Source organism: Homalodisca vitripennis, chromosome X (genome assembly GCF_021130785.1).
Source record: "Homalodisca vitripennis isolate AUS2020 chromosome X, UT_GWSS_2.1, whole genome shotgun sequence".
Classification (NCBI taxonomy): Eukaryota; Metazoa; Arthropoda; class Insecta; order Hemiptera; family Cicadellidae; genus Homalodisca; species Homalodisca vitripennis.
In genome coordinates, this window is record NC_060215.1 from 91361205 (window position 1) to 91377559 (window position 16355).

General features: G+C 30.2%; 1 protein-coding gene across 5 annotated transcripts in view; it reads left to right on the top strand.

Annotated features, from left to right (window-relative positions):
* LOC124369361 (forkhead box protein P1-like) overlaps positions 1-16355 on the top strand; it is a 106697-nt gene that overhangs the window by 73685 nt on the left and 16657 nt on the right. For all 5 annotated transcript variants that reach the window (XM_046827339.1, XM_046827344.1, XM_046827343.1 and 2 more), the window contains one exon: positions 2206-2330. In XM_046827339.1, coding sequence (XP_046683295.1) covers positions 2206-2330 — 125 coding nt within the window. The remainder of the gene's footprint in view (positions 1-2205; positions 2331-16355) is intronic.

The window sequence follows — 16355 nt, forward strand, 5'->3', positions numbered from 1 at the left end:
ACAAAACTGTTAAATATTAATCTAGACTTATCTAATTGGTATTTATTTCAAGAAAATAAATTCATTTAACAAATACCTAAGTAGACAGTTTCACAAACTACTTACTATGTACTTGAAGAATTCATTTTTGCCCCTTAGTTGGTTATTAGTATTCATTCAAATATCAACCCAAATTCATTTAATAGCAGCAAACTATGTCTTCTTTAGTTAGTATCTTTAGGCTGTATTGGCTATCATTCTATTTTCATTGTATCCATGTCATGATAGAAGTTAAAAATGCATCATATACTAAATATATAAAAAATACATAAACTGAATTGAAGTGGTGGTAAAAGTGGTCAGTGTAAACACACATTTAAGCCATCCTGAATAGTCATTTTATGGTTTGATCAAAAATGTGACTGTTATGTATTTGTAAATGTATGTTTGTATGTATGGATCAGTTTTAACAATATGACAAATATATCCCTCATATCATATTGTGAATTAAATAAAACAAAACTGACTGACAGCCAAAAAAGCCTGACGATGACTTAAGTTATCAAATTTATCACTAAAATTTAATTGGTAAGGTAAATTTAAAATATATTAATAATAGGTAAACCTTTTTACTGCTAAGAAAAAAACAACTATGAAATTCAAGATCAACTTTGCTTTTGGAGCTAACACTTAATCTTATAAACTTTTCATAGTGTGTTAATACAAAGATATATTGTAAAAAACTTTTATCTTGTAATTTTTGAGGTTATTCAAAACATACTATTTACTTAACTGAATCAAAATTAAATTAAAGCCTCTGGACATACATTGAATACGAGTTTTCATTGTCTCATAACAGCACACAGTATTTTTTATATGTGCAAGCATGGAATCCTTTAAATCATAATTCATAATTGTTATAACTACTAATCACTTGTTATTAGAGGACCTTATTAATACTTGTTCTATTATTTGGTCCATTACCTTCCAGTAATATTCTTAAATAGTTGCTCAAATAAAAAGTATGAGAATGTTACATCTGGAATATTGCTGAATTCCTTACATTTCCTTTGGTTACTTTTATTTTCTTAGTTACTTACCTAATTGTACTATTTATAGTTACTTACTTTAACCAGGACTTTCATTATTAATTTAATAATAACTTTAAGCCCTTGGTAGCTCATTTGAATCAAATTTGATTTCACACCATTTTCATCTCATAATATAACATGTGTAAAAAGTACCTGCTGAACAGTTAATTTTGCTTGCTAATATTTGTTTTCTTGTCTCAGTGAACTTATTTCTAAGTGTTGGTTGTTACGGGTATGTCTATAAAACAAACTTTTATACTTAAATTAAAATGCCTTCTATGTATGGTTTCTATTACAAATAAATTATTAAATTATTCTTTTCAAATTATGAAAATATAAGAATAGAGAGTGTTCCACAAAATATTAGAACTATAATTTTATTTTATTTTTTTCATTTTTTGAGCGATTAGGTTTGAATAGAACCATAGAAACAGAAGTGGTAATGGTAGACCTATAAGGCTAAAATGTACAAAATCTAGTCAAAGTCATGATATTTAGGAATTAAGGAATTTTAAAATCGCAAACATGAAATTATATAAAATTCAATTGATTACATTAACTTAACCAAATTAAGTATATTATGTTTTACTGATACGTTGGCTGTACCTTTATTCACATAATTGCTCACTATTAGAAAAAACTACTTTCCAAACATAAACGTTGGTATAGAAAATGAATGTAGTCTATCAATTTAAAACTGTACTGAAATCACATATTCGGTTATTTGCCATGATTAATTCAATAAAACATATTTAACTGTACTCACTGTGATATGAAGCAAATAAATATTTCCATCCATAACATACATTACATCACAATAAATTATTCTATGAAGTACCTTAGTTAGTTATGAAGTAAACAGATATGAAGTAACTTATATGCTTCACCTGAAAGATGTTTAGAACATCAACTAATTTTGATAGTTTTAAAGCTCTTTTGAAAGAAAAGAAGATTGATTAAAAAAGTATTCAATCTCTACTTTTTTGCATAGCTGTATTGAAATAATAGATTTAGTCTACATCAAGAGAAAGATTAATGATTAGACACTTTGATCGGTTTGAAGCTAGCTGTAAATTTGAAAGTGACTATAGCAATATAAACTGTTATGTACTGCTACGTGAATTGTGTTGTATAGAACGCAGTGCGCCACAACCTGTCTCTCCATAAATGTTTCATGCGTGTGGAGAACGTGAAGGGTGCCGTCTGGACAGTGGACGAGATGGAGTTTTACAAACGTCGTCCGCAACGGTGCCTCATCGGGTATGTCTACCGGGCAATTCGGTTGAGACTCCTGTAGCTCCTTTTAGCAAGCATTTCAGTCCGAATTTTTAACACTCTTTCAATCTTTTTTCACTTCTCTTTTAATTGTTTGTGTTTTCCTTCCTTCGCTTTTCTTTGTAAATACCGCGCACCGCACAACAGTAAGTCAGAACAGAACAGGTCTACATCCACGTCGGCCGCTACAGACACTCAGGTACATTCGTGCTGAACATGTCTTGCTCATAAGGCAGTTACCAGGAGTCCGTCTTTTTATATCTTTTTTCTCTCTCTCTCTTTCTTAACTTTGTCTTTCACACTATTTTCTCTGTGTTGATGGTCTGTGTATACAGAACGCCATCCGCACCAATCTCTCTCTACACAAGTGTTTTGTCCGCTATGAAGATGACTTTGGCTCTTTCTGGATGGTGGATGACGCGGAGTATGTCAAGAGGCGGCACTTATCGCGTGGCCGTCCGCGGAAATATGACCCCCTACCATCACCCACTCTACCTTACCTCTCCATACAGTAAGCACTCTTGCGTTCTGGGCACTGCTGCCGTTGCCGTCGATGCTTCTGCCAGTACTCTGCTTGACTTGTGTGCTCGTTCTGCTCTGCTCGGCTCCTGCTCGCTACTGTTTTATTGTGCTTGGTTTCCTTTTAATACCTGATGCTGAGTTTCTTCAGAGAGTAAGTACTTCTTATAATAAATTGTCGGAAGCGATTCTATACATTTTACTTTTTATTAAAGAACCCCATGTAAGTGATAGAAGACAAACATGTTGCAATCTTAATCACTTGCTACAGCTAAAAGGACTGATTTGAATAAAAGTTTAATACAAACAAAAAATGTATAATAAATATTACAATGTTTGGTTAGTACAATTGATTTTGTTAATCAGTGTAAAACTACTATATAAATCTTGGGGGTTTTGGATAGGCCAACTTAAAACATAAACAAGTAATGTAAAAGTAATTCAGTAGTAGAAAAGATGTTCAATTGTCTATTAATCCAGGAACAAATATAATCAACCTGTTTTTTCATATTATTATTATTTTTAATACAACAGGATATAGTATGGAGTTTCTTGCACTTTTGGTATAATAAGGTTTTTTCACATTGAGATTTTTTAATGTGGTACATAAAATATTGGTTAATTTCAGTTAAGTACGTTAAATAAAATTCAACAACAAAAATTGAACCACAACAACAAGAGAAGGATCATTTACGTATATATGAAATATAATAAAAATCTTCCACTCATCACACTATAAAATGTCATGTACTTAACCTATACATAATGAAAGATAAATCATATGAATATACCAAAAATAATCTAAAGAATTGTATGACCTTATGAACCTAAAAAAACAAAAAGGCATTATTAATATTATCTACAAATTAAAAACCATGTTAAATCCTGTAACAATATAAGTAACTTTAAGCATCCATAGCTCAGTTAAATGGAGTAACATAATAGGATTTAGAGAATAATTTGTTTACACATTCACTGTTGCTCTATACTGAGTGGTACTAACTCCACATAACAGTACACTACCTGTATGCACTAGTGCTTCTTCAGCAGTCAACACGTGAAATAAAATCAAGATGTATTGTGAATAATTCATGTACTAGATGAAATCAGATATCATCAATAATGCCAAATATCCAACAGTTCTGATACTCAACAAATTTATCGTACATTTTTCAAGCACATATTTTTTCAAATAAAATATAAATTAATAATCAAACTACCACACAATTTTCTTTTGGTGTTGATTGTATTGAGTATGGTCAGGTGGAAAGGATAACATTGATGTATTATCAATAATATTGACGTAAACTATTAAAAATAATATTGTCCACCTATGGAAACCTGTTATACCTTTCACCCAGAGTGACATAGCACTAAACTTCAGGAGGTGGTTCCTTTCACCAAAATAAGTAACAAAGTTTCTGTAAACATCTGTTCTAAAGTACTTATGTTTTGCTAAAACTTAATAGCTCATAAACTTTTTTAAATATAGAATAATCTTTTACCTTATTTACCTTAATAACACCCAACTTGAGATCTAAAAGAAAATAGTGGCCTAGCTTCAAAATGGAGGCTGATTAAAAACCTTTACATTAATCTGCAGAAAGATTTTTTTACTGCTGTCATTCTAGAGCTATTTCCACCAACTTCTTTATTTTTAGCCTTAAGTCTGATCTAATTTACAAAAATAACTTTACAAAGTAACAATACTGTAGATGAAAACCTTAAGGAATTTTAAATAAAAGAATACATGCAGACAGATAGTTTGAAGACTAAGGAATTTAAAATACACATTTATAGAAACATTCTTGCTTATTTTAGTATAAGAAATTACCTCCTGAAATGTTTTGTATTGCCATGAAAAAAACCCTGTATATTTTACATTAACCTTGTCATTTCTTACATTAAGGTTTTCTTGGCTGAAAATCAATTTTGTTTCAATTAACACCTTTCTCAAAGGTATTATGCACTTACTTTAATGTAAGGTAATACATCTATAATTTCTATAAATTTCTAAGTAACCCCAAAGATATAACTACAACTTCAAAGTTTTGGTTTCCTCCAGTAAACATTTGAAGGCCCAGTAATCTCCAATAACCTTGTCAGGTTCTATAAACAAAATTAACACACACAAATATGATTTAAATACACAGCTAGAATGATAAATTCTTGTATAAATTAAATATTTCTAAATATTATGAAAACATTTACAGATTAAAATATTACTAAACAGTTGGTAAATGATCAACAAACATTAAATTAATATTAAGAAAAACTTGATAATCCAATACTGGAACATTCATTTCAATATTATATGTTAAATCTAGAAAAGGATTATGTATTTATTTTTGAAAATCAAAATACAATGCTCAATGCTAACAACCATGACTGTAATGGCTATAAAGTCTGAGTTCTACCTTCTTGTTGGCAAACAATAATTTCAACCTGATAGATTTCAACAATAAATTCACCCAGTGAAATCGCTATATTTAAAAAAAATAAACGTATAGGATTTAACATTCCTTCCATCAACATAATGGTTCACTTTTAAAACAACAACATTGGAATTTTAAGCGAGGTAAATGGCAACTTAGGTAATTTGTATTTTCTTACTTTTCTCAATATGTAGCTCTAGTTAATGTTCTTTCTGTTACTCTTGGTGTATTATGATTCTTATTGTTGATGTTACGGTTGTTTAGGCACGTTTATTTGCTATTACTGTATTCCATTTTTAAGCATGAATTTTTCTATTGCCAGTCAGTCAAGGTCAGTAACACAGATGGATGCTAGCTATTCTGGTTGAGTATTTCAAGACGGCTTTAGAATCAAGTACATATGGCTTTGACTCACCAGTATTCAAGATAACTGGAAATGATTCAGTACTGAAACTACAGTATCAGAAATTCATATTATAATCAACTACAAAAGTAGAATCAATTACAATCAATAAAATGATACTACTCGATTTGATTAAATAAACACAGAGGTAAATAGGACAAATTAATTTGTATTACATAAAGTATATGAATATTTTATTTGGCTCCTAAGGAATTTACACTAGCACTGGGTGTATGACAGTTTATTAAAATATGTCAGGTAGGTGTTGAGCTCTGAAGACTGATTAAAGAAGAGTGTTGAAAGTCTATTAATTACTCACAAAATAATCACAATTTTTAGGAGTTCAGGGGATAATAATTGTAGATAAATGTTCTTCAGATGAACATTTTTAACCGCAAAACAGTAAGAATCAACTGTAAAACAAAGCCCCAGTTCTTTTGTCTCAAATGTACTGCGTTTAGGTCGGCAGGTCTGATCACCCACACCACGTAGACAAGTTTTCCACCATATCAAAGGTCTATGTCAAATCCACTGTCATTTAGTATGCATCATTTACTGGATATTATCTCCCAGTCATGATATTTACAAGCGCTTACCGATAACTATAAGCTTTATCCAACTTTATAAATACTTTAAAAATCTACTCTCGATATATTTTTTAAGCTTGGTGATTTTAAGCTTTTAGTTTGAAAGCTTATCAGTGGTGCAAAAGCTACTATTACTGTAAAAGTATTATAAAAATTAAAACTCTAAATGTTTCATCTGTGAAATATGCAAAAACATAATAAATAAACTGAAGATAAGTACAGTCAATATTTTTTTATATAACAAAAACCATAAGATGTTTTAATATTTGTTTTTATAATAGAAAATTAAAGTCTATTATAAAATTTATGGAAGCTTACTCATGATATAATTTTTAGAAAGATTACCATTCCATTGTTAAATATAAAGTAATGTCTATCCTATTCAAGTAATCTAGTATTACCTTTTCGTACCCTAACCAAATATCAGTGTAGCTTATAGTGACAGGCTTATAATTTATTATCCAGATGTATAACTGATTGCAAATTTTTTATACAAATGTACAAAAAGTTCAATTATACATCCTGTTAAATGTTATGCATGACCATTGTGAGAATCGTCACAGTAATTTCGGGCTTTTTTAGTTACAAGTTAATACTTTCATTGTTCTTATTTTTTTACAAGAGGCCTATCCGTTTTAAGCCTTCTTCTGTCAGTCCTCAAGGGCCACTGGCCTTTGCGAGGATCTTATCAAACAGAATAAGAAGGAGATTTGATATAGTACTAGGTAGATGGAACTGATAAAAAACCCCTACAATAGATCTTTAACTACAGACCCTTTAACTCTTTTGAGGCCACTGTGAAAATTTATAGTAGAAATGTTACTTTTAGATTTGGATAATACATAATCCACTACATTGTGTGCCATTTGAAGATTATTTTTTAATTCTAAACTGGCATCTTTTAAGAAATTCCCAAATCTGTTTAAGTAAATGCCAATCTAAAGGGTTTTTTTAGCATCTTGCTAATGAAAAAAATAAAATCTATTTTTCCTTAGTACACTTAGGGCTATAAATTATAGATAGTATTTGATTCAGAATCAGAATCATTTTATTGTCGTCCAACAATTACAAAATTGTATTGACAAAGTCAAATATGATATTAAAAATATCACTAAGTAGGCCTACAGAGCCTAAAATAAATACAATCTATATCTATGTTAAAAGTTTTAAAATTGTTTAAAATTTTAAAATTGTTTAAAATTGTAAGTCACTAAAATTGTAAGTCACTAAAATTAGCATTAAAAATCTCATCTACACAATAAAATGTTTTTCTCTTGAGCCACTCTGCAACAACATTCTTAAACCTACCAACAGAAACTGATCTAGCACTTAATGGTAACTTATTGAATAGCCTAGCTCCGGTTATTGCACAGTTCTGTTGAGTTTTACTTAACCTAGCATATTGCACATCAATTGTATTTTTAATTCTAGTGTTGTGTTCATGGTTAAAGCTTCTAAGATTGAAAGAGTCGAGATTTTCCTTAACAAAAACTAAACTGTGTAATATATATACATGGAATCGTAAGTATACCCAGTTCTTCAAAAAATGGCCTACAGGACTCATTGTCACTAATTCCTACTATGCAGCGTATAGCTTTCTTTTGCCACTTAAACACAGTCTTGGCTCCACTAGAGTTGCCCCACAGTAAAACCCCATACAGAAGGTGTACATTAAAGAAAGCGTAATATGCACTAATGACAAGATTAAGACTTGTATACAATTTTAGTTTTTTTAGTAGAAATATTACTCTTGCCAATCTAATACATAAATGGTTTGTATGGATTCCCCAGTTAAGCTTTGAGTCTAAAGTGATACCAAGTAGTTTTACAGACTTATTTTTACAGAATTACGTAAACTAAAGACAATTTCCTCGGTCTTGTTATTATTCACAGTTAATTTATTAACAGTTAATTTATTAGCAGAGAACCAGAGATAGGACCTTTCCCTTATATAGCCCATAACAACATCATTTAATTTTGAGTCTCTGTCTGATGATAACAGAGTAGTATCATCAGCATACAAGACAACCTTACCAGGGACAAATTTAGGGAGATCATTAATGAAGACAGTAAACAAGAAGGGGCCCAAGACTGAGCCCTGGGGAACCCCGCTTGCCACCCTCTTAAATCCTGATCTCTGGTCACCTACTTTGACAAGCTGAAGTCTATTGCTCAAATAAGACATAATCAAAGACAAAGCATTGTTCTCCAGACCATAATATTTCAATTTTTGAATGAGTTCATCATGAGGTACAACGTCAAATGCCTTACTTAAATCCAATAACACAGCAGCTGTTTCTTCCAGAAACATCGTTAAATATCTTTTTTAATACTATATTTTTATGTAACCCTGAAACCACCTAAAAGAAATTGATTGTTTTGAGGTTAATTTGTATCTACTTCCTATTTTAATTTAATTCATTTTGGCATCCTTGGAGAGGGACTGCTGCTCTATCATGAGAAAAATACAAACTTTGATCCGAGTTGGAGTCTAGTAAAGGTTTAAATTCTATTTGTGATAAGAGCACTTTTTATCAGTAATGTGTTCCTTGATCTGCAGATCCCATACTGTTTCTTTATTTAAGTCTCCCTTGTAAATCTGTCTTCAGAGAAAAGATGGGGAGGAGAACACCCTGTCCTTAAAAATGTATACAAAAAATATTGTTAGTTAATACTTCATAATATTATTATTGAAGCAGGAAAAAGAATCTAAAGCCAAAAAGATATTGGTAATTTTATAACTAACTGAGTTTATAAGTATATCCAATAGAACTTTAATCATTTTTTTTAAGATACAATATTTAGTATTTACAAAGTTTTAAAGAAGTTAAAATTTGGTGGTGAACTTTGTTCTGCTAACATCTAGCGAGTTCACATAGTCTGGTAATCAGTGGTAGTAATTTGATAGATTGTAAATTTTATGTTTTTTTTTAAATATTACTGCACATGACTATTTATTTTTTCGCAGTGTAATAAACTGTGCTGATTATAAATTTACGAGGCTGGTAACAAAATAATCAATCTGGAGCCTGTTTTTTGTCTCTTCCCGTTAAAGCTTCAAAATTATAAACAATAACATCTCTGATTAAGCTTCTTCCTTCAATTGTACAGATACATTTTTAAAGATTTATCACATATGAAAACTACAATTTAGGAATAAATTGATTCAAATATGTATTTTGGCTGTAGAAAAACAATATTAAATTAAAAAGCGAAGACTGTTAATGAAACTCAAATCATCTTCCTAAAACATCTGTACAGCTGTAAATGGTGCTTCTAAAAAACCAGATATTTTAATAATATTCAGAATGTCTATAAAACATTATTCCAAAGTTTGATATAATAAAAGGCACTGTCAGTGCAAAAATACAAATTTTAAAGGTATTCATGCTCGTAGAAGCATATGGAAGGATCACCACTAATGAACATACCTAAACATTATTATCTTATGGTTTCTTTTAGTACTTTTGGTACTAGATAGGAATAGTACACTAATTTTTTTAAGTAAAATATATGACATGTATTTATATCACTATAAAATGTTAGTAATAACAAAAATTCTTATCTTTTCTTTAATGCTAGTTTTTTTTCAAATGTTAGGAATAACAACTAAACATGAAACTGGCTTCATTGTGGCCTTTGAAATTTTGTTCAAATTTTAAAAAATGTCTCCAAATTTTATATGCTTAAGTTATTTAGATCACAAATTCAATGTGAGACAAATATGTCCCATGTCCAATAAGTGATCCTTGAATAAGTAATCATTACTACTTCTATTAAAATAGCATCACGTCACAGTGTAAATAAAACCTTAAACCACTTGCCTTCTTTAGCCCTCTGGTTTTTATTCTGTAGAGAAGCCAGATTACTTATTTGTAGTAATGTTGATAAATGGGTTAATGGACACTGATAGCATTTATTAGTAAGTGGTCAAATACTGTGGGGTTTCCCAGTGTTAGCTAGAGCCTTATTATTTATTCTAGCCCCTTTACAACATCAGTATATCAAAATGGAGTGAGAGCAACAGAGAGCAACATAACCTGACATCATGTGGTACTGACAATATCTATAGGCAGTACACATACAAAGAGTAAAATCAAAACTATTTAGCTTTATTATGAACTACAAAGTTCTCTATCAATTAATCAAGATTAAAATTTATTCAAACTAGTTCTACGATTCAAATTTAGAAACTAATGGATGTGTACAATATATGACTAGAGCAAAGGAGTTTCTCAAACAAATATTCTGATTTTGAATCAAGAGCTTTTACAGCCATATGGAGTATAAGTATTTTGTAATAAGTAAAATAATTAAATTTAGAGAGAAATGAAAGTGAGACAAATTTACGAGAGGAGAGATGAGGCTGAGTTAGTTCCAAGACTTTCAAAGTAAATTACACTGTGCCAATGGTGCAGTGTAGCGGGTACGACGATTATCGCAAGATAACCAGATCAAGCAACGTCGAGCGTGGCCGCTGCTTGGATAGGTGACCGCTGAGCGATCCTGTCCTTGCAAGCCCGCCTGCACGGCCATTGGTGGTGGTTCGGAAGTCACCTTTAAGCCGTTGGTCCCCAGGTTAAGTGTTAGAGGGCTTCTTAGCCCTAACTTCGCCTGGTAAAATAAGACATTCTTTACTTTTTTTACCTGAAACCTACTCCATTGATGTAGGATCAGTGATGCTTTCTATCTTACTGAAGGAGACAGCTGGTTTAGCAATGTTTTTTATTTAGTATATATATTTTTCACATAGATTTCTTCAAAAAATACTAAATACTGGCAAGCGTTATATTTGTTCTTTCAATTTTCAATAGGGAACAGTTTCAATCATTCACACCTTATTATGAATTGTAAAAAGTCTTCACCTAAAATTTCGCATTCTAACGAAAACTTGTGTTGGAGTCTTCAAAAACATCATGGCAAACTTCAGAAACATATTTGAAATTATATTTCTTAGTTATATCATTTTGCTGCTCATTTAAATGGCAGTTAGGAGAGTTGTTTCCATTCTCTTCTAGTTTTTATTACAAAATGTCTGGATCAAGAGGTATAGCAGTGGTACTTACAACATTTATCCTTTCACTCTTTTTAATATCTTCTATAATAGTTTTGTATTTTTACTCTATTGTAGCTATGCATGTTGTAGTGGATGTTTTTTATATATGCATGAAAACTTGGATGCCTTTCTTCTCCTTTTACTCTCTTTTTGCTATTTTCTCTTATTGTAGTTTTTAATCCTTTATTCTATTCGCCTCAGTCTTATCTATAAGTAAACTGATTCTATACAGATTTTCTGTAATTGTTGTTTTTATTGACAACTACCACATGGAATAACAAGGTAATTGTATCATATTCATTTGGGTTTGACATAATATACTATAACTTATATATATTTACTTTTATCACTAAGACAATAATTATAATGATTTCAATTCTTAAATAAATTATTTTAATTTCTAATATTTGTAGCTGCTGTTTATCACTATTCAACTGTTTATATTTTCCATTGTATTCAAATGCTAGTAATAAATAATGGATTCATTGTAATTGTAATGACAGAATGATCAATCAATGTTCACTGAAATAAATTCTAATTCTAATTGTAACAAACTTGAGTAAGTCAAATATTTTTATGAAAATAGACTCTGTTTCGCAGCCTATTATTGAAAACATTAAGTATAAAATTCAAATTTTAAGAGATTATGAATTTTTATAGGTTGAGAACAAATTGAAATCTCTTAATGAACTGAGAGCGCAATAAATGGCTATATACAGGTATATAATGTTTTTAATATAAACTTAACAATGTTTTTCTTGTAGTGAGAAAATAGATAAAAATAATTACAGATTATTCTGCAAAGGTCAACAATATATATATATATATATATATATATATTATTTCAATAAACATTGAATCACAAAAAGTACTTGCTCCTCCGAGACTCGAACCCGGATCTCTCACTTCCCGGGTGAGTGTGCTACCTGCACGGTATATACTGATACTATTATATATATCAGATAAGCTTTCCAAAACACATATACCTTATACATTTGAGAGAGAAGGCCATATAAAATCAAGGATAAAAGACCACTATAGAGTGTTTGTAGTGGATGGTTTTCAGATATATCCGTTTAAGGTACATTCTTCATGAATAGTTTGTGGATATATCCGCAAAGTCAGTACAAAACAATACCAAGGATCTTTTATATAAAACTGTTCAAAATCCTATTTAGAAAAATATAATGTATAAAAATATAAATAAAAAATCTCGGAGCAAGAATTGAATATTTTAAAGGAACATTTGTTTTGTGCATTGGCAATACTGCATGCAGTTGGATACATCAGCATGCTTTTTTTCTATAAAATCATCAAAACAATTATTTGGTACAAATTTACATCATCACACTAACTTTTAAATCAAAATGTATAAGAAAAACGTGTTTCTATAAAATAACTTTATTTCTACAAAACTAAAACGATAAAATCTATTTTTTTGCCGTCTGCAAATGGTCTAACTTAAATTTTTCTTGAAAAACTATAATAATCCTATTCCAAACAATAACCATTCTATTTCTCAGTTTTTACCAATAAGTCTCAAGTGATATCTATGGCAGCACTCTATAGTTGTGTATAACATAGTGTGAATATTACCTTTCAGTCTTCTGGTCTTATTATGAAATACTGACAGGGGGAAAGTGGTGTATTGGTGTATACGTATAACGAATATATTTTACAATGGCGATAAAATAAAATAGGAAATAAAGAATTATGATTGTAAGTTTTCTTATGTAATTCACTGACAGTGTATATTTTCAATCTATAATTACTTACTGTGGTTCCTCAAGGAAGCAGTAATTTTTGAATTGGAGATAAGAATTTGCTCATTGTTATTCTATTTAAAGTCCAATAAAAATTGCTAAGCAGTTTAGTTCCAATTGTTCTCTAAACTCTAATGCGTGCCATTGCATAATAATATTAACTCTTGGAATACAAAAACTGTAGCTGCTTGAACCATCTGTATAAACATCTTACCTAAACATTTTAACATGTATAAAGTACTACAAGAAAAGTGGAAATAATATTCTACCATCGAGTACACAAATTTAGTAACTAGCAAAAGGAGGCACAAAGAGTGGTCTTGGTTTTTCGTTAGCTTAAGCAACTTGGAAAAACGGTAATTTTAAGACTTACCCAATCAATAAGGTCTGGTATAGTAGGTTGAGTTAAAAGTACAAATTTAGAATATAGGGTAATATATTTTTCCTCTATCAAATGAAAACATATGAATTTTGTTGGACATGTAAAACATTCTCATTTCAAATATATTTTGTAGCCAGAACTTTATTAATTCATGTAGATAGATAAAGGTAATATGTGCACTACTTGATTTCAAATACAATGGATCCTCGAAAAGCCGATATAATTTTTATTTTACAGTCATAAATATAACACAAGTTTCAAGGTAAGTTACAGATAAACAAGGTAAAGTTCAATCTTTGATTCTGCCCATATTTTGGTCATAGTGAGAATGGGGAAGAAGCGTAACAAAAGTCTTAAAAATACACATTATCATCAATTTGCAGTGCAATAATTACTAGAACATTTTGTCACATGATATGATGCTACAAAAAAAGGCCAAGCTTGCTCAACCTTGCTCATTTTAGAATACAGCTGACCCATTAACTTATAGTTAGCAGTTTAACGGAATTAAGGTATAGGATTATACAGCACCTCAGGGAAGCTGGATCATTTATATGTTCCTGCACATGTATTGCATTTAACTGGCTTAGAAATTAACTAATTATCTGTGTATCAGAATTAGAAACAGACAGATTTGTGTTAAGTTAGTCATATCCTGTTACACTTAACTATTCATCAAATAGTAAAACAAAATGTGAAATCACTAAGTTGCTATCTTTGATGATTGCTTATCACTTTGAAAAATGTGTTAACACATAAAGAGAAAGTTGCCAAATAAAAACAAAGTGCCACAGATTTCAACATAATCAATTTTATAATAGTCAGGAATCCACAAAAATTCATAGAACTAGTTTCTTTTAATTGTTTAGAATGTTTTACTGGATTTAGACGATTGGTTTTATTTAGCTGCTACAATAGTTGTTTTATAAATATTGGTATATTTTGACTCTCACCCTGATATATCACAAATAAGATATTAACTTCACATCAAAATCTAAAAAAAATTTAAATTAAATTAAAGTAGAATTGTCTCCTTGTGGTTTGTGTAGGCTTGATTAATGGCTTTTGGAGTCTGTTTACATGTACGTACGTGCATAATCAAGAGTTATGGTAGAAATAGTGGGTCCCACCAACTTTATTCCATACCCATGCACATTGCTGCCATTCCTTCTTCTTCTCAACTATTTTCCGAAATTTTGTTTGAATGAAGAACTGTAGATGTACCAAACCTACCCATTGATAAAAATTCACTATAACACACTGAATCCAATGCTTTTAGTTGTTTTATTGGTTATTAGCTTTGTTTCTTTATTTAAAAATGAATAATTAACCCTTATGTGAGTATGAAGTGATGTTTGTGTACCCCAGTTTTGTAACTTAACTTAGGTTGTACATGTAAAGGAACACCAAAAACCAGTACACAACAATAAACAAACAACAAGGAATCCTTGACTTGTTTTTTTTCAAATTTTCAACAATTGTGTATGATAAGCACGAATAATAAACTAATTAATTCTAAATACTGCCTGCATGCCGGCTTTAAAAAGAGAGTACACTAGCATATACAGCAAATATGTCACATATTTGGTACATTTTAAATTCCTCATCAACGACACACTTGTAAACTAAAACCTGTTACAGGAGAAACAAGGATTATGTTGTGCACTGGTGGACCAGTTTCTGGATATCACATGAGGCAATTCACTCAAGGATTATTATCTCCTTCCCCCATTATTTATATAATATAAGAGCTCTACTGTTTCAAAATATTTGTTTTCAATGTATAAGTTCTCTTGCATATTTATGAATGCCTTTGAATCATTACCACTCCAAAGAATGGCAAAGCAAAAGAACAACATCATTTAAAAAGCACATTAAGATTTTATTTTAACACACTCAGGATAATATCCAATTATATTAGCTCTGTCAATAAGTTAACAAGAAAACTGTAGTTTAAAATGACATCTCAGATTGTACAAGTCAGTAAGTGAACAATTCTAAAATTGAAATGTAAATTACATTGTTTATTGTTAATCTTTTCTTGTATTAAAAAATAGAGTTGTATGTCTTATGAATAAGAATCTGTAAAGAACACATTGTTTTATTGTAGATACAATTTAATTTTATGCATCTATTAATTTTTGTGGGGTGATATACCATACTCAGTTTGTTTTAATAGGTATTTGGTAAATGGACACGCTTAAACCAGAAAACTAAATTTAAATCCAGTTCGAGCAATTTAATCCAAAATCCAGACTTCAGTATATTTATGATTTTGTCTATTACCATTGTTCCAAGTGCAATGATTGAAAACATTAAAGTATAACATGTAATATTAATTCATGAAAACTTGGTTTGAAATAATTATTTTACATTACTCGAATATCTGATTGGATATACACTCCACTTATAAGCTGCATTAGTATTATTTATTAATAAGGTTTCTACATGTTATAAACTGTAAATATCAAAAGATAGTCATGCCACTGGCCATGTAAGCCTAAGAACTAAGATCATAAACTGCAGTTCAGTCTTCTGTCTTCTGTCACTCTTCCTCATATTTTGCTCGCTTCCTTACACTTTCTTTCCATTCTTAACACTTTCAGACTTTGTACCTTTCATTTTCTTGCTCTCTTCTTTCAATATGTAAGACTGCTAAGAAGAATTAGTTGGTAATTGTTATTTAAAACTGAAAATGCATTGTTTAATTCGAGAAAGAAAAGTTCAATTACTCAAACAACTGAGAACTAAGTCCAATTCTTTACAAATGGCGTTTATAATGTACCATTGTGAAGGAAAGAAAAAACTGGAGTGTGTAACAGAAGAGAAGTCTACAGGAGTACCAACAATGGATACAGGTAGTGT